Source organism: Sceloporus undulatus, chromosome 5 (assembly GCF_019175285.1).
Source record: "Sceloporus undulatus isolate JIND9_A2432 ecotype Alabama chromosome 5, SceUnd_v1.1, whole genome shotgun sequence".
NCBI classification, from domain to species: Eukaryota; Metazoa; Chordata; class Lepidosauria; order Squamata; family Phrynosomatidae; genus Sceloporus; species Sceloporus undulatus.
Window position 1 is genome coordinate 172,950,564 of NC_056526.1, and position 25,297 is coordinate 172,975,860.

Sequence of the window (25,297 nt, forward strand, 5' to 3'; positions counted from 1 at the left end):
TATTTCAGAGTACCTTCAATCCTGACTTAAAATAAAACTAAAGTGTAAGGAAAAAGGGGCTCGGAGGAAAACAGCCACTTGCAAATGTTCCCTCCTCCCACCCGCTCCCAGCTTTTTTTCCCGGGTCACTGTTGAAGAACTGGACTTTTCGTAGGCAGGCAGGGGCTTGGGGGGTAGTAAGTTGTCTGCTTACATCGCAGCCATCCCCATCTCTCAGAAGCCCGAAGTATTTAATCCACCTATGACTTACCCTTTCATCCTGAAAGAGAATAAGGTGTGTGTCAACAGAATAGTGTGCAAGAATACTATTCACGTTAATATTCTTTGGAAAGTGTTGGCCCAGCCATGTGCAATAAACTATTATTGCCTACATCTCTTCATTGTCCTTGACATCTCATTGACTTTGTTGGTGTTGGTCTAAAATTATTACATTTAGAACGCATCAGCATCCTGTTGTTACATATCGGATGCATTTATTGCAGTCAATGGAGGTGAGCAGGAAGGCTTTTTGCTCTGTTTACTGCGGTGCAGTGATCGGCGGTCTCGTGGAAACCCCTGAATGGGATAATTCGGATTTGTTCCTAATTAATCATTATGACAGGTCCTTTACTCAAGCCTTGCTGTATCCTACTTGCAGTTAGCCCTGGGGGTGGAGCAGTTTGCAGGTGGTCCATTTTTTCCTCTCTTTTCTTTAGGACGTAGGTACATATTTGAGCACCCATTGGTCTACGGACTTGGACAGAAAGAAAGGTAGAGGAATTGTTGTCCACCTTGTTCAGGAACACTTATTTTGGGCCAGAGTAGCCTACTTCTGAATTGTCCTGGATAATGAGCGTGGGGAGCAATGGTGGAGAGTGAAGATAACAAGTTTAAATTGACACTTCTTTTTATACTTCTTTCTGTTTGTTAATCCCAATTCCTAAAGTACGATCTGGTTTGTAAATTGCTATCTTTCTCCTGTATGCTCCCTGTTGTGTATCCCGAGGCTGCCTTTTCTCCTAGATTCTGCTCTCCATGATTTGCTACATTGTATCGTTCTGTTGCAGTGAGTGCGTCAGCTAACGCAAAAATCCCATGCCACCTTATTAGGGACGACCCTCACTGCAGGTCCCTCAGCCAGGCTACATCACCCCCCACAGTTTGTAATTTTAGGGACAGATGGGACACCTTAATCGGGTAAGTGAGGCCCATGTGGATGCGGTACTTGGATTAGGACACTGAGGACACTACTCTCTTGCTGAGCCATGGAAACCATGGATGCCTTGGGGAAAGCTCCACACTTCTCTCAGGGACTCAGAGGAAGGCATGGGACAAACCCCTTCGAAACAAATTCTGACATTCAGAACCCCCCGGATTTTGGTCCCTTAACATTCTCCTTAAGGGCACACAGCACAACAAGGAAGATTTACGATTTCTTTTCTTTCCTTTCTTCTCCAGAACTCAACCTCTCTCTAATTGTTTAAATGATATTCTTGCATTCTTCTCAACTTGACCTATTTCCTCTAGCGTTAGCATTCTGTTGGTTATGCCTTGCTTCCTGATTTATGATTTTTCAACAAACCTCCTTGCCTATTTTGCTTGCTCTACCCTTGAACTTTACCTGTCCTGGCAACATTCCTATTCAGGAAACCTCCCATGGATGCCGCATTCGCTATTGGTTTTCTCCCATCCCAATGTTATGGTAGTGATTTAGAGGTTTTTGCCCTGCCCTTTTATCTGTCAACCGTGTATAGCTGGTATTCCTTCTTATTCCTGTTTAGTCCTTTAAATTCCCCTGGTTGTAAACAGCCATTTTTTCGTAGCCAGCTCCCTCTCATTCCCCCTTAAGATCCTCTTAACATTTGGATTTTACAAATATTTATTGGACTGACAGTAAGCAGGGCCGCCCTTCCCAACCTAGCTCCTCTCCCGGTTACCTGTGATTCACGTCGCTCTGTCCACCAATTCTTTTCTTATTTTCAACCTATTTGTATTTTATGTTTTTAATGCTGATTTTTCATTGTAATTTTTGTGTACGGGATGGGGGGGGGGGGTCAGGAAGGATTAATTTTTAATTTTATTGTATTTTCTATGTATTTGTTATTGTTGTAAACCCTCCCGGATCCTGTGATTGGGTGGGCTACAAATAAATCTATTATTTATTCATTATTATCATCCTCATTCTATAATCTTTCTAGCTATTGTATGACGCATACCATTAGTTTATTGCTTTTACATACCGCCCGGGAAGTATCCTGACAAAAAATGTTTATGTTGTTTAGAGTATTCTTCTATTGGACCTTGTTACTACAGGGATATTTGTGTAACTATCACTCCTTTTTGAAAGCGTAGTGGAGCATGGGAATTAAGAATAAAATCTCTGGGTTTCAAGTTGGAGGTTTTTAAAGTCGACCTGATTCTGGGTGTTTTTCATTGGGAAGGCAACTTTGTTGTAAATTTTATGTAAATTGATACGCTGTTTTAAAATTGTTTTTTTCCTTAGTGGTTGCAATTTGTAATTTACACAACCGTGAATTGGCCTTAGGATCATTACTTTGTGATACCATTTACCACTCTGAACATGTTAATGCCTTCTTGATTTCATAGCTAAGCAAATGGGTTGGCTGGTACTCGAAATGCCGAGTACATCAGGAATACCAGGGGCCTCTAGGTAGCCTAGGAAAGCCAACCCAACGAAAACAGGCTAGATCCTGCCATTTCAGAGTTGAACCATTCTGGCCAGATCAGCCACTAGGCCGACCCAGTATAATGCTGCTTTCGTATGTTTCTCTGATAAACTCCATTTACAATAGCCAGCAAAGAGGATGTGAAGGAACCAAGAAAAGAACCTGAGCGATACTACAAATGACAGCATTTTAAATCATCAAACATGATGAAGGAGAGGAAAATGCCTATATTTTATATCAAATCAAAGCTGGCATTCCATATTTTAATCCATGATGTTATTGCGGAATGATTCATTACTGGTCTGAAATGCCACTATTAAGACAAATGGAAGCCATGGGGCCAGAGCCGACACACAGAAAAAAGCAGTCACTCCGGGTTTTTGCAAGTACTTCAAAAACCCTACCTGTCTGCACCGCCCCACTCCCACCGCGGGCCACAAACACCTATGGGATTGTCCAAAACCATGCGCATCAAGCTGTGCTGTGCCATTATTATTATTGTCATTTCCCCACACATGCCCCCCCATTTTGTGCATTCACCGCACAAACCACACTGCCTGCAACCTTCACTTTGCTCCTTCTGGTCGTCCTGTTGAATCTGTTGAGCAATGCACCACCTGTACAGTGCATGGCATGTTCCTGGTTGATACCAGCAAAAAGCACAATACATGCCTCTTCACCCATTTGCCCCTGTCTGTTTGTGTTGTTTGAATTACATCCATTGCTTTATTGGTGCTCATGGTTTTGCTTTGCCTTAGTCTTTTGTGTGTACTTGTGCTGTGCTGTTTATATGCCAGTGCAATTTAATATTATTTTCTGCCTTGAGTCGGGATTATCCCCGCTTCTTTTTGCCTCCAGTATTTTAACGAGGCTTCATTCACTTTCCACTCGTTTTTCCTGGTTGTGTATCATCTAAACAACCCATCTTCAAAGTGGTTAGAAGCCCCTTGGTCCAGTGCAGACTACCTTCATATTCTGCACCAAGTGTTTTGAATATCTTTGTTTAGCAGGTTGTCATTATTACTTCATGCCGTAAACTCCCCACTAAGGTTCTCCATCCTATATGTAGCACATGTATTTTAATGTGCTGACAACCAAGCTGTTTACAACTGTTTCTGACAGAGATGTATTTATACTTGCTGATTTACAGCACATAATGCTGATGTATTTATCTGATCATCTCATAATAAAGAGTCTCTGGTCACAGTTATATTTCAGACACGTTTACTGTTCTTCAGATTAATTTGTAAATTCCGGCAGGATGGTTTTTAAAACTTGTCAGGTTGGTCCGGTCATCTGGTTTGTCTCACTACCTCTTCAAAGAAAATAGTTCCAATTATTATCAGTAAGTTGTGGGGGAGGGTTTATTTGTCCATTACATTTATTGTCCACAAATGACACTCCAGCCCTAGGGAGAGAATGCAGGTATATATTTTGGAAAGCATGGCTTTCAATATTTGCAATATTCCATGGAATTGCTGGACCATCAAAGTGATGTTTAGCTTTTGGTAGAACTATCATTTCTGTAAATAAAGGCTGACAATATGGGTGTTATAGTTATGACAATCAAGGTTACTCACTATTACATTGGCTCTTGATCCGTTACGCGGGCCCACCTGGACAGTTCACACACCATATTGTTAGATGGTGGTGATGTAAATGCCACACTTCTGAAGCATGGAGGTACCACCATTTAAGTTCTCCTTCCAGTAGATGAATGCCTTGACAAAGTATAGTCACTGGAGAAGTTGATGAACCTTCCTTCAAGTTTACAACGGGCAAGCATAATAAAGTCACCAAAACTGAAAGCTAATGTGAACCAGCTTTTCTCAGTCATCTACTTTCTTTGCACTAATGTGTATTAGATTGTGCTCTGGAACAACAATCTATATTTCAATATCTATCTCTATCAGTGCTTACAAGAACCATGACACTTTACAACATGTTAACAATAACAACCCCGAATCATATCTTGAAAGATTATCTAGGAAAACACACGCGCCTTCTAGTTTTGCTAGCTAGCCAAGACATTTTTCCCTCCAGGGGACCCCTGCTTTGAAGGATCGAGATTTGTGGATACCAGGTAGCCTCACATCTCTAGGTTTGTATTCCTCAGGTTATCCCTATGGAATGTAATCTAAGATTGCTAAAGGGCCCTTCGATTACAAGTATAGATCTATGATCCATGTTAACTGTCATGAAACATATTGTGGAATACTAGGATTGCAATTTAGGGAGGGATATTTAGCATTCTCGGTTCTAATGCTCACTAAACTGGCAAAATCCCAGGGATTCCGAGGATGCAGCCCTGTCAGATTGTGGGAAATATGTTACGAATGTGTAGTGTGAAAATGTCCTAGTTTTGCAAACTTTGCATTCATAAATCCAGACATTACTCTGCCTATCTGTTTTAAATTTGTGCTGCCACAAAATTTATACTGATTAATAATGTTCTGTGCTCAATCAGCAAGTAGGCTAGACTCTTCCTGTTCAAATAATTGTGCCTCCGAGGACTATATTTCCATTACTCTCAATGGAATTGAAATGACTAACCTCCATTTCTTTGCATCGTCACTTAAAGCTGAGGCCGATATTACACTCCGTTGCTCTATTTATTCAATGAGGAAATGTGTTCTCACCAAGAAAAGGGAAAAAACGTTAGAAAAAGATGTACTTCCTGAATGCAAATTTTCATCTTGCTTGGCACTTCCAGCATTTCCGAGTTAAGGAAAATCGTAATCTTTCAGAGCCCTCCCCCCCCCCCCTACACCCCCCCCCCCCCTGCTTTCTCTTCCCTTTCTCCTCTTACTCTTTACATTTACAAATCCCAGCTAAGTTGCTATGCCAAAGTATGTTCCACATTACGCCTTATTTCATGTCCCTGGTCCTTCGTCTCCCTAATCTCTTTACTAAACTGCTTTAGGGCAGAATGCATGATCAGGACTTTCCACTCCACACATGTATTTTGCTACTAGCTTGTCTTGTTTGCTGTACGCTTCATCTGGGGGCTTAGAAGAAAAATCTGCTTCTAAGATGGCCCCATTTCCGAAACCAAACTTAAGATGGGCTTTGCTTCCTGTTATTTGAAACACTGGTTGCCGCTATAGCCAACAGAAGGAGAAATGGGAACTCAATCTCCTTCTCTGGTTAACAGCTAATGTCAGGTGTTACAAGCCTGTTTATTAAGGAATTTAAGCATCCAACAAAAAAAAATTGAGGAGAAATAAAATAAAACAACATCCACAGGGCACCCTTACATGCTACATAATTCTTGATTTTATTGTCTGACTTTCATATGCAATGCAGGACAAAAAGACATAATTGCACAATGCTTTTCTACTTAGCTATATATTTACATGGGGGAAATGAGTAAGATTGTTAAAGGGCAATATGTTTACACAAGAAGTGCGAATCAGGTGATCTATTCAGAGGGTGATGAATTGTGAAGGAGGAATAACACAAAACAAAACTACACTAGTTGGATTGGCGTTGAACATGTCAATAACCCATATTGACTGGGAAGTACCTTTGATATTCCTCGGGACTACTGTATAGGCCTGTTAGCACGTTATTGGACTTATGACAATACTTTAATTTCTTGCCCACATTTATTATTTTTCTCACAAAATAAGGCCAGCCGACTTACCAGGCAGCTTGGCTGCTTTTGTGGGGAAAAGCCATCATGTTTTGCGTTCCTTTTTTGGCTTTGCCTTGTGCTCCCCAGCAGCCTTGCATGCTGGACGGGTGGTGACCTTATCATGGCCTTGAGAGGAGGAAGAAGTGGCCTTCTGCCCTTGGCACTGGGGAGATACACATCTCCGGTGTGCCACAGGGAGAGGAAGTGCCCTTTGATTGGCTGCCTCAGTTCCCCAGGCGGGGCAGATTACTTGCCTGGGAGGCCAAAGAGGGAAGTGCTTCCATCTTTCCCAGCCTCCTCTGGAGCTTGGCTGTTAAAGGCCATGTGGCCCGTATTCTTGTGTGCCTTCTCACTCATCTCCCAACCCTCCCTTCCCTGGATGGGTGCTTGTCACAACTTTCTGGGGGGGTAGGTTTTAGCATAGGTTCCTGGATCTGGGGGGTGGGGTGTGGTTTTCCCGGGCTGTTGTCGCACTGGATAGGGATGTTCCTTCAGGGACCGGGAGCCATGAGGGCATGTGGTTTTCTGGCCAAATGTGGGGGCCCCACATTGCTTCAGCATCTCCCAGTTGACTAGGGCTTAACAGAGAAAACATGCAAATCATCCCGGTTTTACATGCCTTCGATAGGTCGTTTACATGACCCTATATATTCATCCGAAAGCTGGCCAATGACCAAACAATTTGGTTATCAAACCACCAGGAGTTTGATTGATACCGGATCCGGCCAACCCTTACCCCTGTTTTGTTTTGGTTTAATAAAGTTGTGGCCTTTTTCCTCCCAATCTGTGTTTAGTCTTCCTTGGTGACTTCTCCCATAAGCAAATGCAAAGCTATTCGAATAGAACACATGATGGGGAAGATATACAGCATGCCTAGGTTGGTTATCAAGAAACATGTAGACAACTTGCCGATGGTCTGAAAGACTGGACAGTTTCTTCCGCAAAAAAGTCTTTCATTTATATTATATTTTATAATTAATAATAATCATTTGTTTATTTATTTTATTACGCTATTCCAAAGCCTCATAGCTGGTGAACAGCAAGATTAAGCTAATTAGCAAGTAAGCTAATTTGCCCCCACCCGGTTGTGTTACTCATTTTAGCGACCCTCGAAGGATGAAAGCTTGGTCGAGCTTGGGCCTTTTGCTGGTCTTGAAACTCGCAACCTTGTGGTTTGATTTGAATGGCTGCATTACATGATTAACACTGCGCCAGCTTTGGAGGGGAGGCTGGAAACTCAATAACCTTGTTTTCCAATTATATATTTTTTAAGGCCACGAATTTGTGAACACTGTCTTTCAATTTTGCGGGTTTTATATTGAATTTTGATTACTTGCAAGTTTGTCGCTGCTGCTTAACTAAACCATGTGGCCAATAACACCTCCTTGTACCTCCCTCCTTGGCCACAAGCACTACCACCTCTCGCCAGCTTAGACTATTCCCTTCATTTCCCCTCCACTCTCAATCTTGATGACTACCTCATGCTCATTCCTCTCTTGGCGCAACTAGCACTACTTTCTCTCTCCTTGCCTCTGCCAGATTAGCCACATAAGAGAGGTGTGCAGTTCTAGCCTGGCTGAGAGAGGTATGGAGGGGCAACGGAGTATCAGGGGAAAAGGTTGATTAACTTCAAATTCACAGTAGCAGGACGTGGAGACATTTAGATAATTTGGCAACGGTACTCATGGCACAGGTGGCCAAGAGAGGTAAATATGGTGCGGGTGCATGACAGCGCGGAGGGGAGATGGGGCCAGGAGGTTAGGCCCTTGGCAACCTGGTGGCTGCAGCTGCTGCATCTTTTGGGAGGCGTTGCCATATTTGTATTTCCCACTTTTATGGGGTTCTGCACCCCTATCTCCCACAATATGGAGGGCCAAACTGAAGTTTTATTCCCACTCTTCCGCTATGAGGTTGGATAGAAATGGTCGTTGCTAAAGAAAAAGTGTTCGTGAAATACTACCTGTATTTGTGCCACGTTCTCTAACTATGAACATTATGCTTTAAATGAGGGAATTTAGTTACATGCCAAACATGGTTTGGGGCTCTCTGTTTATTTTGTTGTTATTGCATTTGCATCTACATGAACTAAGCACTTATCTTTGACCATTTTTGTTATAATTGTATTTTTTCCTTAGTTACTTCTGCTGATTTATCGAAAAGTTACAGTGCGCCCCATTCATACCTGGGGCACACTTTACTTGGCCCTTCAGCAGTATACTGAAAGCCACGCAGGAGGAATTGGGGTGGCACATCCCATCTGGAGTAATGGGGTGTGCTCCAGTGGCGCATCCAATAGAGATAATGGGGTGTGCTCCCGTGGGGGTGATGCTGCCCTGCCCCCACGTTGCATGAGCCCCTTCATTAAATGGGGCGTGAGCATAGGCGTGAATTGGTTTACACGGGGGAGTCCCGAACAGATCCCGCGTAACGCAAGGGTGCACTGTATTATGCAATTTAATGTTAATTATTTCCCATCAAACTGACTTAGAAGTGGCCCGACTAATCCATTCACCATTTTCTTAATCCAAAAATTTTGCACATCCCCTTTTTATTCTAATAAAAGTGTATGTTTGTGAACAACTTCAAATAAATAAGCTGAATAGAAATAAACCAATTCTATGAGACTTCCAAGACTTGATCATATTTTTTCTGAGTAATTAGTTAGATGATGGTGCCATTCCCATATGAAAGAACATTTTTTTTCACCTTGCTTGGTAGTGCGTTATTTTTCATTGCTGAAGACTGCCAAGGATCCACTCTCTATCTTATATGTGACTCATGTATTGATTACTATCTTTCAAAACCAAAAGAATCACCATTATTGGCACAAACATGTTTATGGCTCATGGGATATTTGGTAAACCCCATCTTTGATTTCAGTCTGCTTTTCCCTTCACCTATGGCATCAACGTGTGGTAATGAAAAAACAACCCATACAATTGCTACAGTCTACATATTACTTGTAATCAGAAATTCACATACAACATGTATTATTGTGTATTACATATCCACAAAATGTAAACCTGGTTCAAACCAGCATTACTTTATTTGTATATACAGAAGATATTATGTGTAGGTCTCACTTTTTTGTTTGCATTCTTTCATCAGCTATTCTAATTTCGTACCTTAGTAAACAACTTATGAAGCGAGACTCTGAGCTTTATCAAGAGATAATGAATGGTCTAAAATTAGGTTTAGCTCGAGTTGCATTATGATCTAGATGCATGTTAAAGCCATGTGATAACCTGGATTTTTTTTTTAGGCCAAATAAAAGCTCTGAAAAAGAAACTTTATTGCTTCACCTGTATTATTTAATGTAATTGTTATATATTTTATTTATTTGTACTTTATTTTACATTTCTATTGGGTTGTAATCCCACCTCGATCACCTGGGAGAGGCGGGAGGAAAATATAACAACTTGTATTGATGCTGATGATTTATGATGATGATGATGATGATGCTGATGATGATGATGATGATGATGATGATTTTGCCTTCCTCTCTTCACCTAAACGTTACAGTTTTCTCTCCCTTGCAGCTTGAGTCACAGAAACTCCTAATGCAGAGATCTTTTAAAACCGTCTACCCACCATAGCTAATTAGTACATTCCGTCAAACAATACAACAGCTTAACCAGAGGTTTCCTCAACTCTTTCATATACCCCATTATCCTTTGGTGAAACCCCATTCACCGTTGCATTTGAAGTTCGATCTGTGTAGCAGGACTAGCTTTACAATAAAGATTCACAGGCTTGTTCTTCCCCTGTAGGCTTCTCAGGCTCTATGAGGAAGTGTGGCAGCGGGTCTGGAAGATCCGAAGGGAAGCTTTCTTGGGAGTTCGTGAAAAAAAGTCATCATCTGTGAGAAAGAAAATCAAAGGAGAACGTTAAGGAACAGATTACATATAACATAAACTTGATCTCGAGTAATGCTTTTAAGCTTTTATTTTCAGGAGAAATAAATACATAACTATTATAAAGACTTCTATTCCTTTTCTAAATTAACAGGGATTCTTAGAAGATTATAGCTGATGAGTGTTTCCAAAATAAACCTTGTGAGATTTGGCAAGTTTTAAAGTTAAGAAAGCTTTCCTGCCTATGGCAAACCACCGAAGCATATGCCAAAATTACAACGAAAACATTCCAGCAGACCAATTTATTTCTCAACATCAGGATTACTACACCATCAGTTATAATACTGGAGGCCAATAAGGACAGACTTTTTAAAATAGCGCGGCACTGGTTCTTAGTTTACTTGAGGTGCCTCTAACATTTCTGGGTAATCTTCTGGACTCAGTAACCTAGATTCATTTTTTACTGTTATTGATTGTATTAATTTTTTTAACACATTTCCGAGCACTCATTCTGTTCACAGGAGGTGAAATGACTGTTACTAGATAAATTGTTCAACCATGGGGAAAGATGTGAGAACTTGCAACTGCCTACCACCACATGGGTTATTACTGGTGATTAGTACAATCTTCTTCCATGCAATCTTAAATCAAAATCTACATGGCATTCGAAACAAAAGCGTAGAAACCAACGGAAACCCCAGCAGCCATGAATGTAAGAGTCTACTCTATTCAAAGATATACAATATATCAAAGAATACAAAGTATGTATAAAACAAGATATACAACTGGCAGAAGAGTTGAGAATGTACAAGCATTGTATTCTCTATTACCATGTCTGGATTGCAAGAGTGTGACAGTAGGAAAGCAGATAGGAGAAAACCAATTCATTTGAGATATGGTGCTGGGGAGACAGTGCTAGGTTGTGGACGCCAAAAAAAAAAAAAAAAGAAGAAAACAAAGTGGGTCCTTACACAGATCCGCTTTGGCCAATCTGGGGAAAGCATTGATTCATTGGGAAAAAAAAACATATTCTAGGAGAGAGGTAGAAGTTGGAGAAGGCCACTGCTGATGGATGGATTCTTTAGGAGGCCACAAGTATAAATGTACAGGGACAGAGTGGATAGGGACAACAAGGGAATCTTTGGATATGTCCCCCAGACTCATCTGAGCGGGGATCAACTTGAGGGTGTCGTTAAAACAACAACAATATCATTCAGTTTTCCAGTGTCTTAGCCTAGAGACATCATATAGCCATCCACAGAGGCATAGCTGTAGTATCTATGCTTTCTGGACAGATTCATGAAAATGTTATAGTGCAAGATAAAATCCAGGAAATAACAATGACACAGAACTGTGCAGAACCGGAGGAGAAAGGCACAATTGGTTCAGTGGTGGTCACTAATGTGTTGTGATCTCCATGCAATAATCATGCTTTCATCTGCGGTGGGAAAGAAACCTACCTCAAAACCCAGTTTGGCAAAGTATTTTGTTTTTTTTCAATCCTCTCCTCAGCCCACAGGTGTGTGTAGGCATCTCTGATGTCTTAATAGGCAACTAAACTAAAATAAAGATCTCTTGTCATGCAAACATAAATGGGCAGGCTTGGTTGCCCAACCTGATTTTTCAACTAGGAGGACCTGGTAGTTACTCCACCCGGGATGGGTCAGTGAGTAGAAAGGGTTACCCCTTCTTGTTTATTCTCTGGTCTAGATGGCTTTATTCTGGCAAAGCCATTGGTATGTAGAGCAATTGACTTTTTGAGCAACTTGGTAGGGGAGACTCAGCAGGAGGTGGTGGTGCCTAAGGGAAGGGAGAACCACCTGATTTCAGCCATTTAGTGTGGCACAACTGTTTTCTAAATCTGATTTTATTGGGTTGTTTTTTTATTGTTTGCTTGCATTTTTACTTCCCATAGTCTGCATTGGTTGATTAGGTAGGATGCACTTTGGATGGATGGAGTGGAAATGAGCAATGCGGATGCTGGTATACACATGGGGTCATTGTTTATTTCATAATACTACTACCCACTGTGTATTCATCTTCAATTCTATGTTGCAGATTTCTTTATGGCTCTGAGAATATTTTGTATAACTGTGTGCAGCTGGAAGTGGAGGTCACAGTAGACTGAATTTCACTGGAACCGTTTAAAACTACAGTCTTCTATAGCTATGTTTTAATTATAGACACTGGCTTTTTTCTGGTATGTAAAAATGATGGAAAATGTTTTACATGAAGCAACCAGCAAATTGCTGGATGAATTGGAATTTCGGGACAAATCATGTTGGGATCTTAAAACCCAGACAATGATCTTGCTTTTAAGAGGAGGAATTATAGCAATTTAGTTGCAAAAGCTCTTTGCAGACTTCTTTTAACTGCTTCTGTCAAATGCAAGAGCATTTGCAATGCCCAAGACAAACCCTTCCTCACGTTGTAAAGGATGAGGGAGCAGTAACTATTGACAGATCATCCGTAAGAGGGCTGACAATCCTGAGGCCTTTTTCTCCATCTCCTCTTTTCTCGCCTCTGAAGCAGTTATCGTTAACTCAGTGACGGACGCCGGTGAGGACATCATAAAGCGCACAGAATATCAAACTCAAAAAATACTGCAAAGGTTAGCTCTCGTCATCGTGTCAGTCTCATGAAGATTAAATGTCAGCCAACTACCTTCTTTACTGTAGGTACACCTATATTTTCCTGCATCCAGATTACAAAGGATATGAAAGACTTTTTCCTGCAGCCCATAGCTTTGTGAAAGACAGATAAGAACAAACCATGATGTGTAAAGGGATGGATAGATTGCTATCATGTATCTATCTTCATAGCTAGAGTTACACCATGTCGTTATGGACATGAGTAAATTGAGAGGTCTGTGTGTTTCATGGACCTCCACAGCTTCTCATACTGTTATTAGATGAATGCAAACCTTTCTATAGTCATTTAAAAGCAGTCTTTAACTGTTTATAAAACCAAGAGAGTTTCTTAATGGATTCTGATTGTACACAAATGCAAGCCACTGAAGGTAGTGGTAAAGCATGGGAAAAAAAACTGGATTTAAGGCGGAGACCATTCCTATGGAAAAGATTAATATCATTTGCCAGATGCAACCTTTTACTTCTTTTGAACTGCTTAAAATTCCTCCTGAGTAGGAGAGCACCAAATTTACCAATCTCTTGTTTGTTTTATTTGTGAATTGCTAGTAATGTAAGTTCTCAGGACCATTTGCACACAGCCCAGTATCTATAAGCAGGATGGTTTTAAACTTATATTGCTGAATAGCCATCAGACCTAGACTGTAAAGCAATTATGTAGGATCATGGAGTTGCAATCCAGCAAAATCTGGAGTCACAAGTTGTTTGTCATTGAGTTAGGTCTAGTTTTTCCTCAGCTTAATAACTCATATTAATATAGGCCTGCTAATCCTACAGTCAATTTTAAAGGCATCCATGTCTTGTACAGAAACACTCTCTTAAGGAGGTGTTTTAATGTAAATGATAAACTAATTTGATCCTTGTTCAAATATAAAGATTTATATTTACAGTTACATGGACCCTAATTTGCAGTTTCTGGATTTGTTTAGAGAATATATGAAGATGTTTAGGCAAAATTTTAAATCACTGGTTTTTCTTTACTTGCTGTCTACCCTATTCTTTAGGATTTGTGCTTGCTTCCCAAATATTGAAAATGTCTTATAGATCCAATGGCATGGACGAAGTCTTATTATATTTGTCCTACTTTGACTAAGCCCACTGAAATTCAGGAGTATTCTTTGTCAAAATTGCCCCTAAATCCCAATAATATCACTAGGCTTGCTCTAACTATGACTAAAACTGTCCAAGACAATTTATGCCAATAGGAAGCTTGTGGGAGTGGTCCTCAGATATACACCTACACAAAGCATAGTAAAGTGTATCCATTAGAGATGAAGTCATTTCCCTTGAATAGCCACAGGGCACATCTTTTTTCTTTTGGTCATTTAATTGCAATCCGCAAAGAGACCGTGGAACTAAACAAGCATACTATGTTTTATAATTAAATAAGCATTGCCTGCTAATTCCTGGTGACTGGAAAACAACATTCATTTTCATTGACAGCTCCCAGTACATTTACTGAAGATAATGCTCATCATCATGCTATCCAGAGTAGTACACTCAAGTTTGTTCTAGTGGCCAGAGAGCCAGATTTCGATTCTGATACCATTTAGTTATGACAAGACCTCGTCTTCAAACAATGATTTTTTCTCCCAGACAGATTCTTTATTTATGATTTACCAGAAAACTGGTTTGTCTTTGCCAAGTGACACAGTACGTTAGGAAATACATTTATATACCTACTAGATAACCTAGGCCTGGTACAGACAGCCAAAATACAGCTCTTCGAGTCACAGTGGAGGTATGGTGTTTCAATGATGCATGCGTCCTAAAGTCCAGAAGCGCACCAAAGCAACGCTGCAGCCCGGAGGAGTGTGCTTGGTGCGGCTCTGGACTCTTAGGACCATGCATCTTGAAACACCAACTCCCCGTGACTCAAAGCAGTTTATTTTGTCTGTATAACAGGCCTAAGAAATTATTGTGGCTTTCCCTGCTCTTCCCTCACTTTTTAAAAAAGGGCAAGAGAAATGTAATTAAACAACCAGAGTACTGCCAAATACTCAAGTATGTGGAGCTCAGACTGCCATTATATTAATTATTCTAAAGGAATTTTTCAGCCTCTGTTTTCAACCTCATCATTTCTCAGCATTTTGTCTGTTTTTGTTGTTGAAACATTGTCCTTCAGCTGGATTGAAATTCCAATGTTGTGAATGTATTAGTATAAATTGCCACACTTCAACAGAACCCAATAAGCCCTAACACTACAAACATTCTCAGAAAAGCCAGGGCAAAAATCATGTTTGTTTGTTTTTACAAAAAATCACTAATATATTCATTTTTTTATCCTCCATTGGCAAGTACCAGTAGAATATACAACCCCCATTTGCAAACCTGAATTAATTTTTTTCTAGGGAGCACCTCTTTGTGACTCCAAAAAGCTGTGTTGCCACCACCCAGCTTTGTTTTGTAAAGCTGTAGTCATCTGACTTTTGAGTCATTTGGCTACATCTGCACTGCAGAAAACAGTAGGGCTAAACACCACTTTAACTGCCATAGTTCAATGCTATGGAATCCTAGGATTTTTATTCGTTATGGCACCAGAGCCTCTCACACGAAAGAGTTTAATATTTCACAAATCTACAAATCTAAGAATTACATAGCATGAACCCATGGCTGTTAAAGCCGTGTCAACCCCATTCTTTCTGCATTGCAGATTTAGCTTTAGACTGCATCTGCAAATCTTTGCAATCAACTGCACTTCAAAACTAGAACAACCTAATGGCAACTCTGCAGGCAAAAGCCATAGATACCTATTTTCTTGTTCATGGAAACAGTTTTAAAAAATATATTGCCCTCAAAACTTCAAGAGCACTCTCTGGCCTGCCTTCAAAACAGTCCATGTAGTTCAGATTTGGTGAATACCTTAATTTCTGAACTTCCAAACTATGAGAGGAAGTTACCACATGTCCAAACTGTTAAATATATTTCTCAGCTATCATAGGTGCAGTCCATATAAACCTTCTTGTACCTTTCTAAGTATTAAAGCTATGCCATATGTTCATGTATCCATATTTTGTGACTGGCATCAATCAACCAGGATTCCACTTAATGGGTTCCGGCCTTTTTAAAAAAAATGAAGTTATGTGCATCACAATCCTTTTTATATCCTTAATGGCACAAAGAAAAGGCAAAAGAAAGACCTTTCATGTCTCTACTATGATCTCTGTTCTTACAGATATCTGCATCTTCCTACACATGTCCAACTGGATATATGTAATTGTTCTCAGACTGGGAATCCTAAAAGGTAACACCATGAAGAGAAGATATTTCATTCTTCAAATTACAAAAGGAAAAGTACATGTTGTGAGAAGGTGTACAAATCTTTATTAATTTCTGTCCTGCATGCAAGAAGAAATTTTTGATTTTTTTTCTTACCACGTTGTATATCATGAGGACTTTTTGTACATTTTTGACTTCTTTGCACTTTTAGAACAGTTTTTTTTGTGGGTTGGGGGGATAATTTTGCAAAAAATTGGGAAAATGCAGAAAATCTAGGCTTGGGAGTGCGAAATTTTTGTTCTAACAAAACATAAAATTTCCTATGTAACATTTTAAAAAGTACCATCATGGGAAGATCTCACATCTATTCGTCATTTTTTTTTGATAGAATATCTGAATGTGTGTAGGACCCTTTCTTTACATTCCTAACATGTGATCCTCCTCTGCTACTCAGCTTTCAATGGTGTCTTCTAAGAATGGTCTGGAAAGATTGAAAGAGGCCTTAGTCAAATATATGTAAATTATGAATAGAACACCTGTGCACATTTGACAGTGTTTGAGATTAGCATTCAAATTTATATTGTAGCAACTAAAATGTTTATCTGTAAGACCCATCCTGAGGAACCCAATACCTCCGAAGTCCATTCGTTAATTTTCGAGCCTAGCATGGGGTATAGAAATTGGGGAGAAGGCTTAAAATATTGTGTTTCTCTTCCACTTAACTTACTATTGAGGCTGAAGGTGCATTACCAAACTGAGAGATCTCACAGTTTAATTGATTCTCATTCAAACAGCATGGCGCAGGGAAGAAGTGATGATTAAAGCCGGAAAGGGTACATTCTTCTGAGAAACAAAATGGAGGAGGGACCCCAAGACACTCTTCTACTAGGACAGCAAAAAATACGTTCTTTTTACATTTTCTTCCTGCAGATTCATAAAAGGACAAGACATGTCCCACCCCTATTTTTCGACTGAGACATTCTCATTCATTTGCAGGCCTTCTATTTTTCATCATTCACAGATAATATTTGTGTAAAATATGTCTAACAGAAAAAGATGATTGGATTTTGCTATACCCTACAAAGGCGGGAGAGAGAGAACTCCGCACGATGTCCATTCTCCTCTCTATCAGCATTCTAGACCTCTAGCCTACACATCTGCTGCCACCCCTAAGAAGTTAGGCAAGCTTTCAGACTGATGAAATCAGTGCTGTAATGTAGTTTGTGCTTCCTAAGTTCCCAGATAAATTAGATCTCTTGCAACTGGAACCAAAACATTATTTTCTTCTGTCCCAGGCAGACAAATTGTATCTTTACAAGTCCCTTCCTGTATACATGTTATATAGCAACTATATTAAGGGATGGGAGAGAAATGGCAACCGGATGTCCTCAGCATAGCTAAAATACATGCCTATCTCACTGGTGCTAGGTAGCAAGAGCAATTATTCCCAACAGGGGCATCATGATGCTACAGTGCATACAGAGCTATGATTGAACACTCAGAAGTGTCTTGGTTCCTTCTCCACTTAAAACCAGATTTCCACATCTGAACAGGTAGCAATGCTGATGCATAGAATCCTGAGGACTTAAACATCTTTGAAAACTATGTTTCTCTATGTGTGTGTCACAGAATCAGGCAAGCATAAGAGGTGGAGAAGGGAAGACATCTAGATATAGATTTTGTGTACATCTCTAAGTGTACTCAGTACACTTTCAGCATGCTCCTGAGAAGCAGTCATCTGAACAAGGTCACTGTATAAAAAAGAACAGTCCTTCCTCACTTTTATAACAATCTTTTAAAAGAAGACAAAGCGGGGGGAAAGGAGATAATAAAAAGAAATAAAAGCAGAATTAACAATGCAGTAGTCTCCAAATGTCATGCTAGCTTTATATTTCACATTAAAAAACTGAATTATTTAAAGATTTGCTGAAGTCAAGGTGGAGAATTAAGGAGGAAAGTGAGAGAGGGGTTGCAAAAACAGGGTGCAGGAAAAGTGGCAGTAAGAGATTAGCCAGATAAACGAACACCATTAAGAACAGCAAAGCATACAGAGCAGACTAAACTGGTAAAGAATAATGTGTGTTACTGGTGTTTTGTTTTTTTAATGATGGGGTAGCATCATTATAGAGAGTCAGCATGGCATAATGGTTCAGATGTTGGACTAGGACACTGGGAAACCAGGGAAGAAACCCCAGCCAGCCATGGAAACCTACTAGGTGACCTTGGGCAGTCACACTCTCTCAGCCACAGAGGAAGGCAAAGGCAAACCCGCTCTGAGCAAATTCTGCCAAGAAAATGCCCTGATAGGTGTTAATGACTTGAAGAAAACAGCAACAAAAAAATATAATTTTATACACAGAAAGTAAAGAAAAATGCATGGGGAGGTCACTTTTTTGTACAGACTGCTAAAACCCATCAACCTGCAATTAATTAATGAAATTAATTCAACTATTGTAGTATACAAAAGAGTGGGCTGTAGCTTATGAGGTTTATGCCAAATAAAGCTTCAGAATGCCACAATACTCTGTAAGTTTTTCTTGGGGTAGGTTGTTGTTTTCTCTTTTTTGCGGCAACACACTAATATGAGGAAATGCAAAATTTCAAGGTTTTTTTTACTAATCGTTTCTGTATTTTCCACTATCAGTTCCCTCTCTTCCTCCCCAACTCTCTTGCTTTCTCTGTATAATATATATGTGTGTGCGCACACGCACACACACACACACACAGAGAGAGAGAGAGAGAGAGAGAGACATACACATACATACACACACACATGTGAGTGAGTGTGTGTGGCATGTGTATGTATATGTTAGGTTTATCAAAACTTTATGTCTGTATTATTACTTACATTTTTATCCCACATTTTCTCTGGAGCAACATGCACAGCTTTCTTCTTCTGCACTCAATAGTCACTACAACCTGTAAGATAGATGAAAGAGACTGACCAAAGTTACTAAAGTGAAAGAGACTGACCCAAGTTACTGAAGGTTTCACCATCAGCTAACAAGTCAAATACTCATATGCCAGTCAGTGGTGGTGGTGGTGGTGGTGATGATGATGATAATGAAATTATGAAGACAGATGATGATAAATTCATCACTGCTGTTGTTCAGTTTTTATTTTGACTGGTGTGGGTATGTGGATTTGCTTCAAAAGAATGCTCAGAAACTCACGGAGGATGCTCATACTGCTCACACATGTTTAGAATGTAAGTAATCCATAGTAATAATTTCTGAGTAAAGACTTTCCATCTACAAAAACAAATACCAACTCCTGTATCTGGGCTTAGAATCATAGAATTGAAAGGGGCCTCCTGGGTCATTCAGTCAAATCCCCTTCTCAATGCAGGATCTGCAGCTAAAGCAGGTAGCTGTGCAGCTCACACTGTGTGATTCAGTGAAGAGTTGCCAACTTTCCCACTACCCACTCATCCTGGTTTTTTGCTTCCTTAGTAAAGATTAGCGAACGGTCATACCTTGGAAAGCTTCATCTGCCATTTCCCATAGATAAAACTATTGTTAAAAGCCACTAAAGTAAGGGAGGCTTTTATTTTCCCTGATAAATTTCCTCTGTGGACATGCATGCCACCCCATTGTTCATGGAATATGGGGGAGAACAGAGGGAGAGAGTCACTTGACCTATTTTAGATTAGATTAGATTAATATTTCATTCCACTCTGTGTTTCTTTGAACTGATGTAAAGAAACTCTTAGAAACTAGAAAGGTCTTGTTTACAGTGGAAGCCGTTTGTTTTTTGTTTTACAATCACATAAGATAGCACTCCTGTGCAATTTTAAGACTTTTTTTTTTAAAGCCATTTATGCAAACTGCAAAAACAAAAAAAAAATCCCACAGATAGAAACTGAAGAAGTTACACAGATGATTCTTCACAAATGTGACAGCAAGGATTCAACAATCTGAGTCGGTCTGCAATAAAAGTCCCTCTTGGTTGGCAAGGCTTAGCATGAACTCTCCAAATGCCCTGGGATATTTTTCAGGAGGAGAAACCTCTGGTGAGAGTATTGTCTGGAAAATGTACATATATTTTTCCTATATATTTTCCTCATTTGCTCATTCATTCATTCATTCATTCATTCCCTACCTCTCCTCAAGGCTTGAGGTAGAATACAATATGTTAAAATAAAAAAACACAATTTAAAAAGTACCTGGTGTTTTTTATTTGAATGGTGTACTCTGTGCAACTGTGGTTGATGCTTTGTCTCTCATGCTTAATGACATCAGCTGGGTGTGCCACCTGTGACATCACAAGTCATCATTCCTAGGTCTCAGGTTTTTGCCCTGAAAACTGAGACCCTGGGATATTTCTGACCTGGCAAGTTTGCATGCACTCTTTTCATCACTGAAGAAAATCAAAGACAATCCTTTGACCATTTACTAGTTACTATGGAAGGGTCTCTATTAAGAGGTGCTTCACTTTTTAACTTTTCTTCTGATTTTTTTTTTTTAAATACAATCGGCCCTCTGTATCCACCTTCATTTTGCTATTTTATGTACTGTAAGGGAGACCATTTTACTACATTGTATATAATGGGACTTGAGCATCCACACATTTGAATATCCATAAGAGGTCTTGGAACCAAATCCTAGCAGATACCAAGGACCCATTGTACTTTTAAACCTTTTAATTCATTGCTGCTTTTTAAAGCAGTCTTTTAAAAAAGTGTTTTAATGTGTGTGTTTTTAACATCATGACTGATTTTGTTTCTGTTCTGTTTTAATCTGTATTATGTGCGACTGTAGGTCCTTTCCTGGGAGAAAGGTGGGACATTAAATAAATAAATGCTTGGAGTGGCTGCTGTTCCTCCCTCTCCTCCATGTTTTCTTGCTCCTGCCCTAAGCTCTCCTCTCCTCTCCTCTCCTCTATAGTAAGGGTGGGGGGAGAGAGGCCCAAAGCAGATAGGCCAAAAGTGCTGGCTTCAGGACGCATTGGGGGAATGGTGTTTAGATGGCTCATGTCCTGAATGTGACCAATGCCACACCATCACGGACGAATCGGGCCAAGAAGGAGCGGATTGATCCACTCCCTTTCAGTGGCCTTGTTTAGGACCATGGTGGCAGCCCAGATTGTGACCAGGTACATTTGGTCACCGGAGTCCCAGCGCAAACACCGCCAGAGCGGAACAAGCCCGCTCCATCCGGGCCATCTGTTTTGTCCTGGAGTCTCTGTATAGTAACCACCCTGCACTGAATCTTGGTACTGATGGAGGTTTCAGAGACTGGAGGAAGGAGGACAGAAACCTGTTACCTTCCCTGAAAGTCTGTGTACTTTGAATGTTTGAATGAACAGTGGAAGGATCTTCTTTACATAGAGAAATGTGAGATCTCTTTCTTGGGATGTCATCAAATGAGGCTAGGCATTAACCTGCTGGGGGTGCTATTTCCTCCATTCAGTGGTGGTGATGTGTGGGTTAGATTCAATGGCCTCTGGGGCCCCTTCTAACTTGATGATTCTGACTGGATGGTGGAAGTAATTTCCAGCAACCGTGGCTGACTGAGTCTGTGGGAAAGCATATATGCAGCTGGTGAGGCACTCTCACCCAATGTTCTCAAGCTATGACTCTGTGTGGGTCTGGGAATGGTAATGTAGATACATGTACATATTTGCTACCAATGTCAGATACAATTAAGGAAAGATTTCATTAATGACTTAGAGAAGTTCCCTTAATGCAGTTGCTTTGATAAAACAGATCTGCTTAACTTCTTTGGTAGATTTTGGAGTACCATTCAAATCTTTTTCCTGAATGCTTGCAAAAGGGATGAAACAGGATGGTTGTGTTTGTTCTTTTTTACCAGGAATATTCTGGGCCCACTCTGTTCCCTTTGTGCATTTAGTCTGAAAGAGTCTATGAATGTACACCTATCCTTGATTTGGCAAGGTCCTTAATCATACAAACAGCATTTATGTAAAGGCAGTTTTATATCAACACAGATTTGAGGCGTTACACTAAACAGTAGAAGGAGCTAAGCCCAGGCAGAGACAAACAGGAATAAATACTCTCTGTATCTAGGCATGTTTAGAAAATATCCAAAAGTGGTTGCAAGAAACTCCAAAAAGTCTTAATGTTGGTTTTGGAATAATATTAAGAATATAAATCCTTGACTATTTTGTTTCACATGCAAAGATTAATAAATAGGGCAAGTTTTCTTCCCATTGAAGAAGAAAATCAACATTCCTCTACAGTATTTTACCTATATTCAAATATCACAAAGCATTGCAGAGGAATTATACTGTGCTGATAAAACATATGGGTTTTTGTGCATACCTTGTTTCTCAGCCTGCAAATCTGTTTAAACGTCTAATTAAATTAGCAGGTTGGTAGTGCCTTTTACTTTCTGATGTGCTTTAAGGTTCATCAAAATGTTATCAAAAGTAGAACTGGAAGAATATTTGAACGCTTTCCCCCAAACTCCAAGAATTTTGAGGAATAGTTTTCATAGAATCTGGAGGAAGGTTTCATACATGATACCTCATGAGTATTCACACAAGCTTCATAGAATGGAAGCACATCCAGGGAATACATGGAGGTGTTGGATGTACATTAGCTCTCCGCAGGATTGCAAGACTTTGCCCATTTTGGGATTCCTAATTTTTTTTTAAAAAAAATCTATAAATATACAGCTATTTGCTTTTCCCATTGGAATCAGCAGACAGCAAGACAGCATCAGTAGCTCAAATCATATTTAAAAATTATTATAGATATGAGTCTAGTGTGGGATTTTCTTAAGAAGCATGCATGTGCTCAAACAGACACACATACACAACCCTGGATGTTCTTAATAAGGTTTGGCAGCAGCATACTTTAGATAATAATCTTTCCCATCCCTTCCTGGAGAAACTAAGGTAGGGAACCTAGAACTTTAGTCTTTCCACAAGGCAGAACATTCTGTTATATCATTTCTGTGTTCAGAATAGAGAATCACAAGGTCAAGGAATGACTTCCACCATCCTAGAATGTTGTACAATTATTGCTGCTCATCATGGCAAATAGCAAAAGCCTAAATGAAAGCACAAGGCATTCCATTACCAATTTTTAATTACTGGGTTTTTATACAGCATGCAGCACTTATTGAGCTTTCTGGTCTTTGCAAACTCATGCAATTATTCCCCTACAATTAAGTTTGTTATGACATAACTTTAAATGGAAAGCACATGCTTCTGAGCCCTGGTGTTTGAATTTATGCAAATATATTAATGTATGCAAATGTGCAATTTCCTGGGTTTTTCTCAGAGGTTACTGGCAGTTATTCAGTTGTGGATTTTGTGTCTATAAACGGATGAGTGATGCTGATTCTCCTTTGCCAGCAACTAGACAAAACAACTCATTTAAAACTTTTTCCCCATCTTAGTTGATCTCCTGGTGTGCAAGACTGCTCAGTTTCTTAGCTTCATCATAACAGCCCCATTGAATTGTTCAGTGCTATACTCAGTCAGCATGTAGAAGTAGTGAACTGGCAAAAGATTATCTCTGTTCCCAGGGAATAAATGTATGCATAGAAATATGGAATGGGACAGGAAACAGCCACATTTCTTCACTCACTCAGCATTTTTTCTTCCCTAAACTTTAGGCTGTAGCTTGGTAGGCTGAGCCCTGCACCTAGATTCTGACCCTACTTATGGAATAATTACATTTTGGACTACAAAAATCAGACTCCACCAGTGAACATGGCTATTCCTGAGGATTTGGGGACTATTGGTCTAAAAGAGCAATTATTCCTACTTTTCAGTGGGTTTTCTGGGTTATGTAGTCACAATGTGAAAGAGTTTATTCCTGACATTTCACTTGCATCTGTGGCTGGCATCTTCAAGATGCCAGCCACAGATGCAGGTGAAACATCAAGAATAAACTCTTCCAGAATGCAGCTACATAGCCTGGAAAATCCACAGAAAACTATGGATGCCAGCCGTGAAAGCCTTCAACTTGAAATTATTACTACTACTACTACTAATAATAATAATAATAATAATAATAAAGTTTATTTCTATACCGCTTTTCCGTGTTGATCAAAGTGGTGTACAGAACAAAAGAATACAACAATACAGCAGTACAGAATAAAAATACAATATATACATAACGATAAAACTGTATAAAAATTACAAATACTATTTAAAAACTATTAAACCAAATCAAAGCCAAATCAAAGACTTTCATTCAGTCTGTCAATCAGGTTCCTAAAGGTAAAACACAGAATGTATAAACTAGTTCCTCATTTTCAAATGCAAAGAACTAAAATATTATCAAAGCAAGATGAAGGATATTTTATGCACAGACGCAAGCTTAAAGGATTGCAAGCTGATATCTTAGAACAATTGGCCCTTTCCCTTCCTTACCTGGATTTACTGGAGTTCAGATTTATCACGTTTCTGAAATCCCAATTCTCAGCTCCTCTTCTCCACACCTCTAGGCAGGAGGAGAAATCTCAGGACAAGAGTAATGTCTTGAAAATAAAAATCCTCTGTGCTGATGGCTTCTGCTACTACAAGTTACACCAGCTAAGAGTTACTTTCTCTTGGTGGTGGTGGGAGTGGAGGTTCAATGCAATTCATGGGACATTTAATCTTGAACAAGATTTTCCAATTTGTTAGACCTTGAGGTTTTTATTTGAATGACATGCTGTGAGCTACTTGATGCTCTTTTTTGCTATCATGCTTATCTGTCATGCTTAGAAACATTACTGGGGTCAGCCTCCAGTGACATCACAAGGGCCTGCATAGTAGTCTCAGATTTTGGCCCTGAAATCTCAAGACCTGGGATGAGTCTGACATGGCAACTATTTGAAATCCTAGGCCCCATTCCCACTGGGGGAAAAAGCAGCTTATATTGCTGCGATTCTGACTCGGATTTTTCCCCGAGTCATATTTGAATCTGCTCCCTTGTTCCCATTACGAAAGGGGGCAAACGGACTCAGGTTTTTTTGACCCATGTTCTCGTTCCCATTGAAATTATCTCGGTTGTAATTTGAAGTGGACTGTCTTGCTCCCCGTTCCCATTGCCCTTCCAAAACCTCTTTTTTAAAAAAGCAGCTGTCAATCAAGTGCCTAAGCGCTTGACATCACAGCCAATCAGTCACTTAGCCACTTTTCCCCTCTGGGAAAGGAGAGGGAGCCTCTATTCCCCCCATGTCCCTTTGCCTCCTGGGCTCTCCTGTGTCTTCCAAGAGTGCCTCTATTCCCCCAAGTTCCTTTGCCTCCTGGGCTTTCCTGTGTCTTCCCAGAGTGCCTCTGGGAAAGGGGAAAGGGAGCCTCTATCCCCCC

General features: G+C 40.0%; 1 protein-coding gene across 1 annotated transcript in view; it reads left to right on the forward strand.

Annotated features, from left to right (window-relative positions):
• Positions 1-2,615: 2,615 nt before the first annotated feature.
• The window catches only part of UNC5C (unc-5 netrin receptor C), a 154,761-nt gene continuing 132,079 nt past the window's right edge, over positions 2,616-25,297 (forward strand). Inside the window, exons 1-2 of the mRNA XM_042469705.1 lie at positions 2,616-2,650; positions 10,074-10,189. Coding sequence (XP_042325639.1) covers positions 2,616-2,650; positions 10,074-10,189 — 151 coding nt within the window. The remainder of the gene's footprint in view (positions 2,651-10,073; positions 10,190-25,297) is intronic.